The sequence below is a fragment of the Frieseomelitta varia genome, unplaced genomic scaffold (genome assembly GCF_011392965.1).
Source record: "Frieseomelitta varia isolate USP_RPSP 00005682 unplaced genomic scaffold, Fvar_1.2 scaffold_862, whole genome shotgun sequence".
NCBI lineage: Eukaryota > Metazoa > Arthropoda > Insecta > Hymenoptera > Apidae > Frieseomelitta > Frieseomelitta varia.
Genome location: NW_025110659.1, coordinates 230,271 through 247,354, shown reverse-complemented (window position 1 = coordinate 247,354; position 17,084 = coordinate 230,271). Strand labels below are relative to the sequence as shown.

General features: G+C 26.2%; 3 protein-coding genes across 7 annotated transcripts in view; 1 reads left to right on the top strand and 2 right to left on the bottom strand.

The window, feature by feature from the left end:
• LOC122536669 (protein Wnt-11b-2-like) overlaps positions 1 to 4,718 on the top strand; it is a 43,075-nt gene extending 38,357 nt beyond the window's left edge. Inside the window, exon 5 of the mRNA XM_043669187.1 lies at positions 4,607 to 4,718. Within this exon, the coding sequence (XP_043525122.1) occupies positions 4,607 to 4,640 (34 nt within the window). The 3' untranslated portion in view covers positions 4,641 to 4,718. The remainder of the gene's footprint in view (positions 1 to 4,606) is intronic.
• LOC122536671 (EF-hand domain-containing family member C2-like) lies at positions 421 to 8,398 on the bottom strand. The gene is made up of 14 exons (XM_043669196.1): positions 8,345 to 8,398; positions 8,018 to 8,182; positions 7,555 to 7,705; positions 6,817 to 7,040; positions 6,499 to 6,741; positions 5,449 to 5,675; positions 4,570 to 4,761; positions 4,339 to 4,481; positions 2,832 to 3,028; positions 2,530 to 2,669; positions 1,615 to 1,728; positions 1,297 to 1,476; positions 978 to 1,080; positions 421 to 648 (listed from the first exon to the last, which is right to left on the bottom strand). The coding sequence occupies exons 1-14, from the start codon at positions 8,396 to 8,398 to the stop codon at positions 484 to 486; spliced, it is 2,298 nt and encodes a 765-aa protein (XP_043525131.1). The 3' UTR covers positions 421 to 483.
• Positions 8,399 to 8,602: 204 nt separating this feature from the next.
• Positions 8,603 to 17,084, bottom strand: LOC122536668 (extended synaptotagmin-2). 5 transcript variants are annotated; one of them, XM_043669181.1, is made up of 17 exons: positions 16,896 to 17,084; positions 15,488 to 15,956; positions 15,253 to 15,393; positions 15,113 to 15,189; positions 14,953 to 15,019; positions 14,729 to 14,874; positions 14,533 to 14,653; positions 14,280 to 14,450; positions 11,831 to 11,925; positions 11,215 to 11,263; positions 11,055 to 11,144; positions 10,904 to 10,990; positions 10,673 to 10,831; positions 10,450 to 10,602; positions 10,248 to 10,368; positions 9,894 to 10,182; positions 8,603 to 9,813 (listed from the first exon to the last, which is right to left on the bottom strand). In XM_043669181.1, the coding sequence occupies exons 2-17, from the start codon at positions 15,818 to 15,820 to the stop codon at positions 9,486 to 9,488; spliced, it is 2,427 nt and encodes an 808-aa protein (XP_043525116.1). In that variant the 5' UTR covers positions 15,821 to 15,956; positions 16,896 to 17,084; the 3' UTR covers positions 8,603 to 9,485. The 5 variants fall into 5 exon arrangements, with proteins under 5 accessions (XP_043525116.1, XP_043525120.1, XP_043525119.1 ...); XM_043669185.1 differs by lacking the exon at positions 11,831 to 11,925 and adding an exon at positions 13,671 to 13,756 and having other exon boundaries at positions 16,896 to 17,083; XM_043669184.1 differs by having other exon boundaries at positions 16,923 to 17,083.

The following is a 17,084-nucleotide window of genomic DNA, read 5'->3' as shown; positions in this document are numbered from 1 at the left end:
AATGATGAATTTTTAATTAGTTATGAGACACTTAAAAATCCAACGCGTACAATGTCCAAAAATATATAAAATATCAAAATACACGACTTATTGCAATATTTAGTAATTGCAACAAATTTCTACTCGAGTTCAATTTTTTTAATAATACATATAAAAGTATGAATTGGCATAAAAATTTGCATTCCGTTTATCACAAATGATTGCGACTATGCTCTAATAATAGCAAAGAACTCTTATTAATTTTCTTAATTTTGTGATTTTGCTGATGTTTTGTTAAATTTTATAATTTTTGTTAATTTTTGTAAACTGTATCGTTCGAATAACTATACGCACTATACACTGTATATATTATATAATATAATGAATGTATTATATTATGTTATATAGTCATAATAAAATAATAAAATATATGTTATATGCGAAAGATGGTGCAATTTTTAAATATGTGGGGTCGTCGATTATAATTAAAATTCTATAAAAGTTCTAAGAATATTCAATAGCTTGTTTTACGGCCTGCTTTTCTGGCAACTTCAATTTTTGATCTGAATCCATTTCTTCGTCGACGATACCTAAATCTTTTATGAAATCACACCAAATTATACCAGCCCCGCAGTCCGGATCTTTTTCTGATGCCCACCAAAGTGCCGTCTAAAACAGATCACAGTTAATTTATAGCAGTAAAAGAGCAAAAAAGTTCCATTATTTTTCATGATGAAAAAGGAGGACGTATAAATAAAGAAATAGAGAAATATGAGAAATTTGCAACGAGTGAAACATTACGTACAAAGTAATATGATAATACATCACACATAAAATAACTAAAATATTATAATAAAATAACTAAAAATATTAAATTATATTAGATTTATAGAAAATAATTTACTCACGTTATTTTAGAAACAATATTGGGAAAATGTAATACTGAAATGTTCAGAAAATAACATGCAGGCACATAAAATGATAATAATAAAAATCACCTTGATGTTTATCGGCGGCGCGAAAGGGAGAGGATCTACTTTCATGTTCATAAATCTCAGCATGTCGTTATAATCCAATTTTTCCTCTTCGTTCTTATGAACACTATATCATTATTGGTAAGTAATATTATAAATTATCAGTATTTCAAATTGTTGCTTAATAAATTAAATTACTTAACTAAAATGCTTAATGAATTAAGAATTTTTCTGCTTTCTCTTCAGCATAGGAAAAGAGAATAATTGGTATAATTGACTTTGATAAATGTTTCATATATTATGATTTAGTAATATATAAATTGTCATTAATATGTATACGTACTGATCAAGCATGGAATTTAAAAGTTCCACGTCAACTGGAATTCTAGCAGCACGAAGCATAGTGTACAGTGTATTGCGTGGTAAAAATCCTGTTCTTCCTCTGTCGTAATGATGTAGATCCTCCTCTAAACGTTCGAGGTCGTTCCACAAACTTCGCAATAGTTCCGTATGCATTAATTGCCTAGAAAACGAATAAATATTATTTCTTGATAAATTTCACGATGTCCTTTTCATCTAAATTTATTGGTAAATAAATATTATCTTCATAATGTTTCAATGAATTTTACAATATTCTTTTTACCGAAAAATTATTGCTCACCTTACATATTCTCGAGTGTGAAATTCTTTTTTCTCGTGAGACGAATAATGTCGAGCGACTGTGATTATTTCGTGATCCGTTATTTTATCTTCCATGTACTTGAACAAGATTTCCCTGAATTTTCAAGAAATTAATGTACCAAAGCTCTTTTAACATGAATGAAATTAAAGTATTATATATCGATAATTATATATCTGCAATGTTTATCTATTAGAACAGAGTTTTTGAAATAACATTATTTTTCAATAGAGTCCTCTTCATATAATTTCGACAAAAAAAATATAATATTTTCTGCTAAAAAGGAAACCACGACTATTATTATATTTTTTTCACTATTAAATATTATCTAATAACTGTATCATTTATACTTTATACAACTGAAATAGTAAGTGGATGTCTAAGATCTAATAAAAAATAAAAATCTCAGTAATTATTAATTTTATATGTCCTAATACTTTTTTTATTCGAAATTTACTGTTTTGTTCGAATGCAAAGAGAAATATTAAACGTTCCTCTTAAAAAAGTGAAAGTGATCGTTACATCTCGACGAAAAAAACAATGTATGCTTCCTTAGAAATCATTAACCAAAAATTTGTTACAAAGCGAAGTTAATTATTAATCTTAATTTTGTAAAATTGAAATTTTATTGTGAAAGTTGAGCTCCAAAAAAGTTAAGAAATTCATCAATCTTTGACTATGTTACCACGTAGACTAGAATGACCAAAAAAATTTTAAGTACGCGAAAAAAAAAGAAAAGATTTCCATCGGAGAAAATATTTTCACAAACGCTTCTGCAAAAAGATACTGATTCTGAATATATAGAGAATATAATCATTCTCTTCCCTCTAACATTTCTCTTCTAATTTCAATCAGCAAAGAACTATCAGCTTGTCGTGTATAATTGAATGGAAATACCTGAGCTTTTCATACGGCAGAACTTGAAGATCGTCGCCAATTGATTTCGCCGGCGTGCAGAGTTGCACGAATTCCTTGTAAACCGGTTTCAATGCTCGCCGCAGTTTTTCCACGATTGACTTCACGTTAGCTTTGACAAACTGAAAGAAAAAAAAAAGAAAACAAAAATCGAAATTACAAATGAAACGTTTCATACAGCCAGCGGCTTATCGACGTCGAATTCGCAGGGGAACGCTAATCGACCGTTTTAAAACGTGAAAATAGCGTGGAAGAGTGAAGAAACGTGTGTAAATTCGTCGAACCTTATCGCAATGTAACTCCATGTAACGAAGAGCATAAACGTCGGCGGAGGTAATTTCGAAGATAAAACCGTTCAAGTTGAGACGTGCACCGATATAGAAATCCTCCGGTTTGTAATAGTCTGGTTTCTTGCTTGCAAATATCTCTTGATTAGGCAACATCATCGGCATCCTCTTCTGGAAAAGGCATCGTACGAAACCTGTAAATAACGCGAAAATATGGATACAATAAATGAGGAAACGATCTTGAGGCTTTGAATGTAGGTAACGAATGCTAATAATTAGATTATGGTTGTTAATAATTAGATGTTTGTGGATCGTATATGTGCGATACTAGTGGATCGTGTTATTAAAATAAACTTTGTGTCTGCAATTTGGAAAATTCGAGTTGTGGTTCTAGATAGCTTGAATTTGGAGGGGGGAGTTGTGGTTCTAGATAGCTTGAGAAATTGAGCTGTAAAAACTGAAATCCTTGAACTTTTAAATTCAGTCTAAATTATATAAATAGTATTCGCCATATAATAGTGACTGCCATTAATATTTGGACATAATATAACTAATATATATATTATAATATATATAATAAAATTATAATATAATAATAATATATTATAATATATATAATAAAATATTGAGATTGTTATAATTTTTATATTATATTATATAAAATAAAATTATATAATAAAATATTGAGATTGTTATAATTTTTATATTATATTATATTTTATATTTTTAAATTATGTTATAATTTTATATTATATTATATAAAATTATATAATAGAATATTGAAATTGTTATAATTTTGTAAAAAGACAATAATAAGCGTACGGTCATTTTAAAAACTTAAAGTCTCTACTTTCAAAACCTACTGTTCATTTCATTATAAAATATTTTTACATTACGTAGCGAATAGGCAAATGAAGATACTTTTCTTCTCGAAAATTGTCGTATGAAAAAATATTGAAAAATTCTTTTCATGACCGAATTTGCAATGAATCCGAAGATTGTAATATCCCTTTCACAGACCTTTCAAGATTTGCTGTACGATTTTTTGTACTTTGAATCAATTTATTGAATTTTGAATGAGAAACATACTACGACAATTTATAGCATTTTGGAGAAGAAAAGTATCTTCATCTAGCGTACATCTAGCTACATAGTAGAAATTTAAATTAAAATGAACAATGCATTTTGAAAATAGACATTTCGAACTTTAAAATAAATCCAAGTTTGTTATTGCACGATTTCTTTTTACAGAATTATTAAGTTTCAATTATTAAATACAGAATTATACAGTTTCACTATTTAATTTAAATATTAACGAGAGTCATTATACGTGACATCTTCTCAATAAAATGAACGATAAGCATAATGTATTCGTAGCTTTGAAACAAGAATAAAATTTATTTTCGAAGTTTCGATCGAATCGTAGCACAGACATTTTTTTCTCGAATAATTTTTAAAAAATAGCAACCATAATGAAGTACTATTATCTGATAAAGGTGATTACCCGAATTTCTTTTGGCCAGTTCGAAAATGGAGATTGTATCGTCCATGAGAAAAACTCTTATAATGAACTGTCTATCTTGATTTTCCTGTATATGCGATATCATTTTTGCTCTGAATCTCAACACGTGACTGTCAAAACCTTGCCTAAAAAAAAGAAGAAGAGGAAAGTGAGGAAATAATATATACAGACAGATATTCTGTTTAATATTCGCGTCCATTAAAATACACGTACTTATCATATTGCAAAAATTTCATCATATCTGTTTTAGGTGGTTGTGGGATCATGCTGAAACAATTTCCTAGAGAATCTTCGTACGATCCAAAACCATTGTACGGTGGAATGTATCTTTCTATTTTCTCGCAAGTCTCATCGTTTCTCCGAGGTCTTTCCATTGGTATAAAATTGTTCAAACCGTATTTCTTCCTTTGATGAGGAAAAAAAGGACACACATTATTTCTTTTCATGTAAGAAATAACTTAACATCAATTGTACAAAAGTGGTAAGATGATTTGAAATAAGTGTATAATAAGAATTACATTTTATTATATCTATATTATTGTATATTATAATTGTAATACTGCATAATTATGATTATTAATTTTTCGTTATAATTATTGTTATCAATTTTTCGTTAAATGTTATACTTGTAATGTATAATTATTACTGTTGAAAGTTAATAATAATATTATTATTCATTTTTATCAATAATCATTGTTATAATTATTGTGAAATATTGAATTAATAATAATTGTTATCGATAATAATTATATATTTTAATTATAACTTTAATTATAACATAAAATATGTTATTAATTATTAATTTTAATTATTTTATTAATTTTTAATAACAATTATAATGTTGTATTATAATATTTGACAAATAATTACAGTTGTGATTATGTTTTATAAAGCTGGAAGAAAATAAGAAAAATATACAATTGCAAATATCTCATTTTATCAAATTATTGCCAGAATAATTTTCAATCAATCATAAATTTGTTAACTTAATGAAATAAACTAATTTTAAAGTATTTTAATATTTATTTGTTATTATAGTACTACCAATGTTTAATATTTCATTATTGAATGTACAAATTTTATACATTTCACCTGTAATATTCCTTTGTGAAAGCATCCATATCCGTTATGACAATTATTCTGCCAAAAATATTTAATTGTGCACCAATATTAAGCTCGTTTTCTTTGTAATATTCCGTACGAATTTTTCCAGTATTCAATGGATCTATCGAGTAGTAACCATGAGATGTATCCTCTCCCAAAACATTCAAAACAGTAAAAGGATTTCCTGCTCCAATTGGATCAATCTCACTGAAAATCTATATTCAAATGTCTGCCTATTAATTTCTTAAGTCATGAATTTCATAAGATTATGTAAATTTATTTATTATAATTACAAAACGAGCAATGAATAAAAGTAGATACATCGACACTAATTTCGTTCGATCAATTCAATGTTTTAATAGAGAAGCTTTAGGTGAACTTTGACATACGACAGTACGATTCATTTAGACTGCTTATAAGTAGACTGCTTATATTATATTTATATTCTATTCATATTAATTTTTATATTATATTATATTTATATTACAATATAAACTTATATTTATATCATATTCATATTAATTTTTATAATTGCAAGATTTATATAAATCTTACTCTCACGTATATAAATCATTTTCATATTAAAATTTTATTCTCTCTAATTTTGTCTCATGTTATGATTATTACAGTCATGTTCAAAAATTGTAGATGTTCGAAAAGGTGGTGCATTGAATATATAATCGTAATATAATATAATAATAGATAATATAATTCTACTTGTCAGGGACTTGAAAAACGAATATTATTTGGAATTCTCAAAGATATCAGAAATATATCTTATATACTAAAAAACATCGAAAATATATTATATATTACATATATTAAATATATTTATAATATATATAATAAATATAACAAATAAGAAATATATAATAAATACAATAAATAATAAATATATAATAAATACAATAAATAATAAATATATAATAAATATAAAATATATTACATATTAGAAATATTTGTATAATATGACATTTTACATGAAAAATCATCACAAGGGACGAACTATTATAGAATTAATACCTATAAAATTCTTACTTTTGGAACTTTCATACGTCGCAAGAACATAGGGCCAGAATCTCGTCCAGAATTCGGTGGTATGTTTTCTTTAATCTCCATCGTGTTGTCAGTCAGATAATAGTGAATTTCAAGATCATGCACGATACCATAAAGACTGTCTGTGTCATCCCAATAAGCGTAAAATCGTAGCACTTGTTTGTCATATTTTAAGAAATCGCCAAGAGTGTCGACTTTTTGTCTTGGTTTCTTTGGAAATGTTTCCTGTTAAAGTAATTGCAATAAAGAATAATTAAGTGTCCATTGTTGATTCAATTTTTATTCCAAATAATTACTTACTCTTTTGTAAAGTTCCGAATGGGGATCTTTTGGTATTTCTATCGGGTCTGGCACTGCGATTCCCATACGATTTAAAAACCGTCTTGTGAATTTGTCGCAGTCTACAATTTTATATACTCTCCCAAATATTTCCGGCTCTTTACCGATATTTAAATCGATTATGTCATAATACCTATACCTCACTGGATCAGGCATTGGAATTCTTTGACGTTTTAGTAGGACACCTACACATATTCCAACGTTCAGTAATAAAATAAAAAAATTATAAAATTTTAATAAAATAAAAAATTATAAAATTTTAATAAAATAAAAAATTATAAAAAGTTACACATACAATATGGAGGTAGTATTAATGTATGTATATTATATATGTGTACAATAGTACTAAAATCAACTGAAATTAAAAAGATTTTAAATGTAAAACTTTTATAACATTCGCCTATTTTTCTAAAATCGATTTTCTTGAAAATTCTTTTGTCAATCTGATTATAACAAAATGAAGTAATTTTGCTTTATGATATTAGTTTCTACTATATGAAATATCAGTCCAATTATATTAGAAAATCTAAATACGTGTATGTGTTTCATCCACTGAAAATATGTTAAAATAAAATCTAACGATAAATACAACAAAGGAATAATAAATAATATTTCTAAGAAAATATAATATCACGTAATTGAAATAATTAAAAATAACAAAAGTGTAATAATAAGTATTGAAGAAAACCACCGTTGAACCTTGCTCAAGACCACTATTGTCCACAGAGGGTTCAGAAATTTTCATTGTTCCATCCTCTAAGAAGAAGCTGATATTTACAACACGTACTTGATAAGCTATTTTCCATCTTTCGTGAACTGTTTCTTGGAAAAATGCTTTAAACATCAACCTCTAAAAAATGCATTCGAAATATCATTATTAAAACATTTCTTTTATATAAATACATTTACTTTATTAATATAATTCATATATGAATTCATATATGAATCACATATAAATCAACTTAAATTAATATATGACATAATTTATATTAAATTATATTTATTATTAATACAGTATATGATTTACATATTTTTGTATATAATAACATATATAATATAATATAATTAACATATTTAACGTATCATTTTGTTTTGTTTAATTAGTTTCTTAGTGCCTGCATTAATTATAAGTATTAATAATTTTCTATACGAATAATCATACTTGGCCATCATAGGCAATCCAAGGAGGTAGTTCTTGAACTTCTCCGCGAGCATAAATTGATGGATAACGAATAGGATCGCTTTCGTCATGTTTTTCTGACAAATAATAGACTCCATCGTGAATTTTTGCAAAATATTGATTCCTGGGAAAGTTTGTTCGACCAAGCTAAATAAAGTACGTATATACATTAAACGCTTCCTATATCCCATTTTAATATATCATATATCTTCTATTTATTATCAATTTATATATTAGTTCTTGGATATATGGGTTAATTAAGTCATAAAATATCACAATATCAAAACTACAAAAAAAAAAATGACTTACGTTTTTATCGAAAGTAAACCCTGGTAGGCATGGTAGCATAAGATCACGCTGCATTTTATCACAACAAAAGAATCGAATTAAATGCACTAAATACACTTGAATGATTAATAATAATAATGGTCACTTTACGACGAAACACTTTACGCACATAATTGATACTGATGTAAGAATGCGAGTTCATCACTATTTACTATTGTTGCGTTTCCTTGGAGATACCTAAATTAATTTCATCAGGAGAAACAAAGGACTTCGTAGTTGTTGCAGCTTCAATGTATATATTTTATTATTATCAACAATTTGCAATATTATACTGGTAATATTTTACACCAGTATACGCAAAAACATAAGTTTATATAATATATAGCAATATACAATATAGCAAAAACTCTGGTATAAATATAACACGCATATATTATATATTTGATTCAATAACTTATGCTAACGATGAATTTTGAACGATACTGCTTTGTTAGTAATCTATCACTTAGTAGTATGATGTGCGAATTGTAACGCTATTTAAGTGGTACTTTGTTGAATTATATAAATATAAAATTATTATAAATGTATATCAATAATAAATCACAAATGGTAAAGAAAACAATAATAAGTTAAATATAATAAAAGCAAAATGAAGCATTTAGTGATTGTAATTTAAAACATATTCAGAAGAATTATGAATAAACTTTTGCATAAAATATTAAGTCGTTTTTCATAACGAATGCCATATTATACACGTAGTATAATATTATGCGTAGAATTAGAATCGTGTGTATATTATAGAGATAACAACAATTAATTATTTTATTAATGGCACTTGCCATTGACAAAAATATTCTACAAAATAAAGGTAACATAACGTAACACGTGCTCACGCGCAGTAACTATGAAACTAAATATGTTTTACGACAATGGACGGTCCGCAAGTATAAATAGATAATAAACGTATTCAGTGATATTTTCTCAAAACTTTCATATGTTTAAACTCTTCTTTCTTAAAATTTTTTTTTTTACGTAGAATTTTGATTTAATCACATGATTGTAGACATCAGCGTTTCGAGAACTCGCATCGTGGAAATTCAACAGATTGTTTTCGAAAACATATAAACAACTGTCCAAATCCCCACTTGCTTTTCTTGAACTTCTAGTCTTTAGTCTCTGGTTGTAAATCATACCAGCTCGTGGATGATTTTGTAACATCAATTTCACTCAAATTTAAATAAACTTGACCCATGACGTTGCTTCCAGTCGATAACCAACCCTTTTGTGTACATACAGACACTTCCAATGTACGACTGTTTAAATCAGCTTGAGAAACAACATACTCAAATTGTTCATCGAATACTGGATTGCAATTATCCTTCATTACTGCTGTTTTACGTTTGGTTTCCTTATGACGGTCAGGTAGAAGATACAATTTTACGTATGGATCTGGTATGTTATGCGGATCATTTTGTGGCAGAGGTAAGTTACTGCAAAGTAGTATAAAATATAACAAAATCTGTTAAATTGAACGTCGTTGAATTAAATTTCATATTGTTAGATTACATACGCTATTTTGTGTATAACGATTATAAGCTTCTGTCTTTGTATGCTGTAACGTATAGACAACTGTATTCGACCTAGCTTAGCTTCACCCGCAGATAATGTCACATTTGGATTTCTATGAATCAACTGTTGATTTCCAGCAGTAACAGAAGATGGAGCAGTAGTAATAACAATTAATTCCTCTTCTGCTGTACCTGGTTCTTCAGGTACAATTACTGCAGCAGATCCAGTACTACGTGTTAAGCTATTAACTGACTCCTTTGAGGGTTGTCTTTTTAGTGGAGTAGACGGGACTAAAAGATATTACATTGAATAATTCTATAAATATATTATATTAATTAATTGCTGATAAACTTACGACTATTTGATACTGTGCTAATATTTGATTCTTGACGTTCGATTCTTTTATTCAATTGATTAATATCATGATCGTCATCATCTTCTTCTGAAATAGGCTCAGGGTTTTCATATTTTAAAATCTACGATTAAAATTAAATACATAAATATAATGTAACTTATTGCTTACAAATGTATTAGCATAAAAATTAAAAGGATTGTACGTTTAATGATATAGATAATATTAATTTGCTATCAACTTCGGCCATTTGCAAATCATAAGGTTGTTGTGTAATTTCAAGATTGTTCTGTTTTAAAAGTAAAGAGATATTGTAACTCATTTCTCCTATTATGACAGCAGTCTTTTCATCTGTGATCTAAAAATTAATATAAATAAAGTATAAAATTTTCACACAATGTACATAATTTTTATAAATTACAAATAACCTTTATATGTAAAACACCAGTTTCTGGGTTGCTCACTAAAAAAGTGAAACCTTGTTCCCATACTGGATCACAAGAACGTAATATAGTAGATGTTCTTTTTGTATTTCCACCAACACTTGCTTCAAGATATACATCAGGCTGTTTATTTCCTCGAACACACTGTAATCAAATAATTTTTATTTACTTTTCTTAATTAAAATCTATTAGTATAAATTAATGAATTATGCTTACTGGTAAATTTTTTGCTGAATCAATATAAAGTATAAGTAGAGCTGTACTCATTGATGTTATTCTAAGTTCTTGAGTTTCCACTAATGCCTGCATATATACACAAAATTAAATTGTAAGTAATAGATAAATTAATTCTGTTAAAAATACATACAGCTTGCAAATCAGAAACATTTTTTGATAGTTGAAGCCATGTTAATCGTAAATGAACCATGCCATGTTTTACGTGTTCTAATGAAATCCACTAGAAAATAATGTTTTTATTATTATTTAAAATTTATTACTGTATTAATTCTACTATTCCTTATACTCACTGTATCAATATTTCCCTTCTTTTTCACTCTACTAACTTCAATAGTAGCCCTACATTGTAAAAAATAAAAATAAATACATTTAGTACATTTTGTTTTGCTTGAAATATAAAAAAGCTACTATATTATTTATAATGGCGATTATACAATGATTTGTATATTGAAATCCATGATATACGATATTTAATTCATGCATATTATAAAGCAGTCATGCAATAACAACATATGTACATTATTGATTTTTGACATTTCCATTTCACAAATAAGCAACAAATCTTTGTATATTATATACATTCATAGTCATATAAGCAATATCTTATTCTATAAGAAAATGCTTTATAAAACCAATTATTAACATGGAATTAATAATGAAATGAAAAGAGTAATGTGGTGACAGAAATTGTCATTTTACTATAATTTTAAAAGGCACATATATTTTATATTATACTTATAATATAATTTTACCATGTCTTCTTAAACATCTTTTTCAGTAACATGCACCATAATAGTAGTACAACTTCATTTTTTTAAATACAGAACGTCCTTCTAAACTAATTGTATAAAAATTTTCAAATGCATTCTATGCCTGGAAAATTGTACTTGTTACAAATAACAATACCTGCCAAGTGGATCATCTTGACCAGCGTTGTCTTTGTCAAAAAGGTGGGCAACCACCGTGTTGTAATAGGCTCCCAAGCTCTTTTCCACTATAAACTGTCATCATATAATCTAGTTTAGTTCTTTATTTTATCAAATACAGTCACCTAATCACTCTCATAAAATTAAGTACAATTAAAAGCAAATTTTCAAAATTAAATTATTGCCAAATTAAAATTATTTATTTTAATTAGTATAACATCATTAATTAATACATATGTGATATTATAACTGATTATTGAAGAAAACTCAAAAAAATAATGTAGAATGATTTTTGATAATTATTACAATAAAAAAATATTTTAATTAATACAGATCATAAAATTATTACAGGATTAAAATACTTCATAAACATAAAACACCAAATATATATACATGGTATAATTAATACATTTTTATTCTAAAGAAACATCTAATGTTTTACATTGAGCATGAACAGACCACAATCTGTGTACCAATATAACTATAATATATAAATTATATTATTATAAATAAATTATAATATTGGTAAACCTATAGAAAAAAGTCTCAATATCGCTGATTTTTAGATATGTTATAAAAAAAAAAAAACGGAAAAGGATTAAAAAAAAAAGTTGTGAGAAAAAGAAAATTGTATTTCAATTGCATTTTTTATCTGATATAAGTAATTTCTTTTATACGATATTGACCTCATTTTGAGCAATGGCTCAATATTTAATTTCTCACTTCCAATCTTCATTTTTACTTGGTCTCTGAGATTTATGAAATGTTGAAATTATTGAATAAAACCTATAATTTTCGAAGTATTATACATACTGAGATAATGTTGCCAATGTTGGCCGAAAATTTTAATCGTAAACCAAATTAATGAAACCAAGAAAACCCATTTTTTTCGAAGAAGTATCAATATCTGTTTGGGTTAGATAAATCTTTGCCGGCAACACTATCATAAATTGAATACGCTCATCATTTTAGCTTATACTTTTTAACGAACAACGAGTTACAGCTAAAACGTTCTGGAAATTACTCGGGAGAATGATCTTGGTAACATATACAAAGATCAAGATCGGAAATAAATTTTCTAATAATTTTATTTTTTTATACCTATTTTTAAACATTTATATTCGACTTAATGCAATACAAGAAATACAAATTTATTTTTATTATATAATTTTTGAATTATACCCGGTCGTTATACGCCTCGAATAAAAAGCATGTTACTCAGAGTGTAACGCTTTACGCATATCCAAAAATTAATAAAATTATTGTTCAGGCTCTTTTTCTATATGTTTATTATAATATCATGTGCCACATAGAATGACTATGAATATAATTAAAATTAAAAATTTAATTTAAATAATAAATAATTAAGTTAAATTAAAATAAAGTAAAAAGTAATTAATAATAAAATAATTATTAAAATAAAAATTTAATTTTATTCAATTACTGAAAGATTATAAATTTATTATTTATTATAATAAGCACTAAATGGTTAGTGACACAGTAAACTAACACACATTCAGACACCACTCATAAACTAAAAATTACAAATGTTAAAACACAATAATGCAATACCAACATGCTTCAGATTTGCAAAAATTGTAATAATACTTCAATGTGTTACCAAAATATGCAATGGAAATATGTAAGTGATAATTAAATGTGAAGTGAATGATAAATTAGATGATAATTATCTTCAGTTATAATTAAACAAAAAGACATAATAAGTATGATTAAAATAAATTTGTATTAGCTTTTATAATATAGCTTACCTTGAGTACAAAATTTAGAAAATAAAAATATATATTATTCTATTTCCATACCTTCCAAGACTTTCATCCTCCTTAGTGTCATCATAGTCCCATAACAGCACAGTAATTTGTTGAGCGATGGCTGACGTCACGGTACACTAGTCGCACATGACACATCGCACATCACATACATACATACATACCAAAATATGAAATTAAATTAGACTGACATAGACTAAGATGCCTCTGATCTATCTATGAATTATTGTATATATAGTTTTAAACAAAACAATAAGTTATAAATGTAGAAATGTATTGTTTACTGACATATAAATAGCCTACTGATTTATTAAGAAAAAGCTGAAGTGTTAGATCAGTAACATCTCATGATATGTAAAACAAATAATAAGATAATAAATTATGATATGATGACAATGAATAGTAATATGAATAAAGAATAAAAATAATATGAATAAATTTTAGGATGTTCTGTGTAATGTTTTGTTTTCTTTAATAACAAACATATACTAAAACATATGCTTCTATCTTTCAAGTAAGTATTTCTTACCACATAAAAGGTGTTGTGCTTGAAATTTTAAAGGACTTAGGAAATATTATAGCAAAGCACATGCATTAAATATTATCAATATTTAATCCTTTGTAAAAAGAAATTACACATACCTCACACCAAAAATCCCATTTTGGATTCACAGTATTATCTATAGTCTTTGTTCTAAATTCTTGTGCTCCAATTTTTATAATGGCATATGGATCAGATTTACCTTTACCTAACATTCCTATATCCTTTTTCATAAGGTGCTTTGCTTCTACTACATGAATTCTTAAAACACCCTAAAAAAAAATTATATTTTACTAAATAATTGTGTACTAATAATTAGACTCATACATGAAGCATTATAAATGAAAAATTTACTTCAGGCTCTGGTATTTTTAATGATTCAACTGGAACTGCTTCAGTCAATGGTATAACAATTTTATTTGGCAATACGACAAAAGCTGCTATTTGTTCTACTATTGTTTTCCTTAAAATTTCACTATTTAGTGAAAAGTATTTAATTAGTTATGATTTTTAAAAAACTCAAATTTATTTATTGTCAAACTTTTCTTACTTAAAGCCAGGTAAATCAAGAACATCTGCAACTCCAACTAAATTAAAATTAATAGCTGGTGGATTTAAAAAAAATGCTTGCACACCACCAACTATAGGTATTGCAGGTAATAATGGTTTCATAACTATTCTCATCATTCCACGAATCTAAAAATTAATTGTACATATAAATTCATAAAACTATTAAACAATATATTGACAAAAGATATGTTTAAAAGTACTTACTTGAAAATCCTTAATACCACCTTTTATATTCCCAACCGCAAAAGTAATATCACAATCACCGGCATATCTACAAAATTAAATATTTAAAAGTAAGAAAATCATATAAATTATAGAGAATATAATAAAAGAAATGATATTTACACAAATAATTAATACATACATAATATCTGCATCTACAATGACTTCATTTCTTGAAGTATTTTTATCATATGCTTTGATACCATAAATTTTTAAAGGCTGCAATTAAATATAAAAATTAGCTACAACTGTTGGTATATAATGTTATAAAAATTTACTTACAATACGACCCAAGACCAGCCTTTCAAACTGAAATCCTTTTACTTTATATTCTCCCAATTTCTCTACTATAGCAGGTTCAATAGTTTGCTTGCAAAGTTCACGAGTAAATTGATTTATACTTGGCCAAACTTTATACAAAACCTTAGAATATAAAAAGAATTAACTATAATTTAAATATAAAATATAATGTTAATAATCAAAAGCATGAAGAAAGATATATTGAGATTTTTCATACTTTATTTAACCATTCAGCTCTGTCAAAGTCAGGGAAGTAAACCCAAGAAGGTAATTCATCCAATCGACTCATTATTAGTTCTTTTTCTTTAGCCATAACACTAGCTTGGGCAGTAATTGCTTTTAATTCGTTGTCTTTCCTGCGTTCTACTTTCCATGCTACCAAAGCAATTGGTGCAATTAACCATGCTATATTTAAGTTTAGATATCCCCAGCTCCAAATAACACCAGCAGTTGCCAATTTAGTCAAAAATGATATGAACAATGATCCTATGTTCATATACGGCCAAGTATTTGGCTTAGATATTTTATTGTCTTCACAGTTACCTTCCATTTGTAATAATGAAACTTCAATCTAATATGTGTAATTTATTATATTTTTATAAATATTTACATAACTTTAACTACTGTGTATATAAAAAGTCAATTTTTTCTTAGCTTTCAGCTAATTATTTTTGCTTATATTTTTCCTGTAAAAATAAAATATCATTTGTATAAATCTCATTCAAATTTATCAAATATATATATTTATGTGAATAATATTGCAATTTATCTAAATAATTTATAATATAAATTTAAATTTTGTAGTATAAAGACAATTTCAAGTTATTTTGTTTAGTTATCATGTTTAAGTATCAAAATATTTCATACATTGCAACATTTATCATATGAATTAATATTTATTAAGAAAAAAAAAAGAATAAAAATGTATATATAACAAAATACGTGTCATTAACTATGATTAGAACAAAATTATATATGCGTCCGAATTTAATCTTTATATTTTATCACTTTAATTTTGATTTAACATTTAGCAGAATGTGAAATAAATTGTAATTTACATTAAATTTCAATTGATTATCGTATCTAATACAGACTGTAGAAGATAAGTTGATAAAATTAATAAATTTAAATATATGAATATAAATATAATATATACTTATGTGAATTAAAAAACATTACAATTTTTCTGAAAATGTAATACAGTAGCATATCGCAGTGTTAAGTGCAACATCAATTGCGACTAATTTTTATTTAGCTGTATAAGCAAAGTGTTAGTTTTAACACTGTATTCTCGCAGCAAATGAGTCATCATTGGTAGCCAGAATGATTACAACACATATTAAACGTTTAAAATATATTCAAATGTGAAAGTATATAATACATATAAACATTTTATATAACAATATAAATAATAAATAATACAATTTTATTTTATAAAATGGGCGTTTAAGTACAAATTCAATATACATGTTATTTATAACTTAAAATTAAGCATAAATATGTGTATATATATAGAGAGAGAAAGAGAGAGAGAGAAAGATGAAAATGTGTGCAAATTTAAAATTATGTGCAAGCGTTGTTAGTTTCGTTAAAAAACTGATATTTTTATTGTACAATTTGCTTACACTTATAGTTAAGATGTGTGAGCGTACTTTGTATGATTAAGTAGCCATTGTTCACAAACGAGCACTATTAAAGGCGATAATAGTCCCCGATTTCCTTCGAGGAGAATCAAATGTTTTCGAGGACCAATCAATTATTACAGTGAGCAGTGAGAAGTGAGGAATCTCTTGAAGTGATTCGACTAAACATAT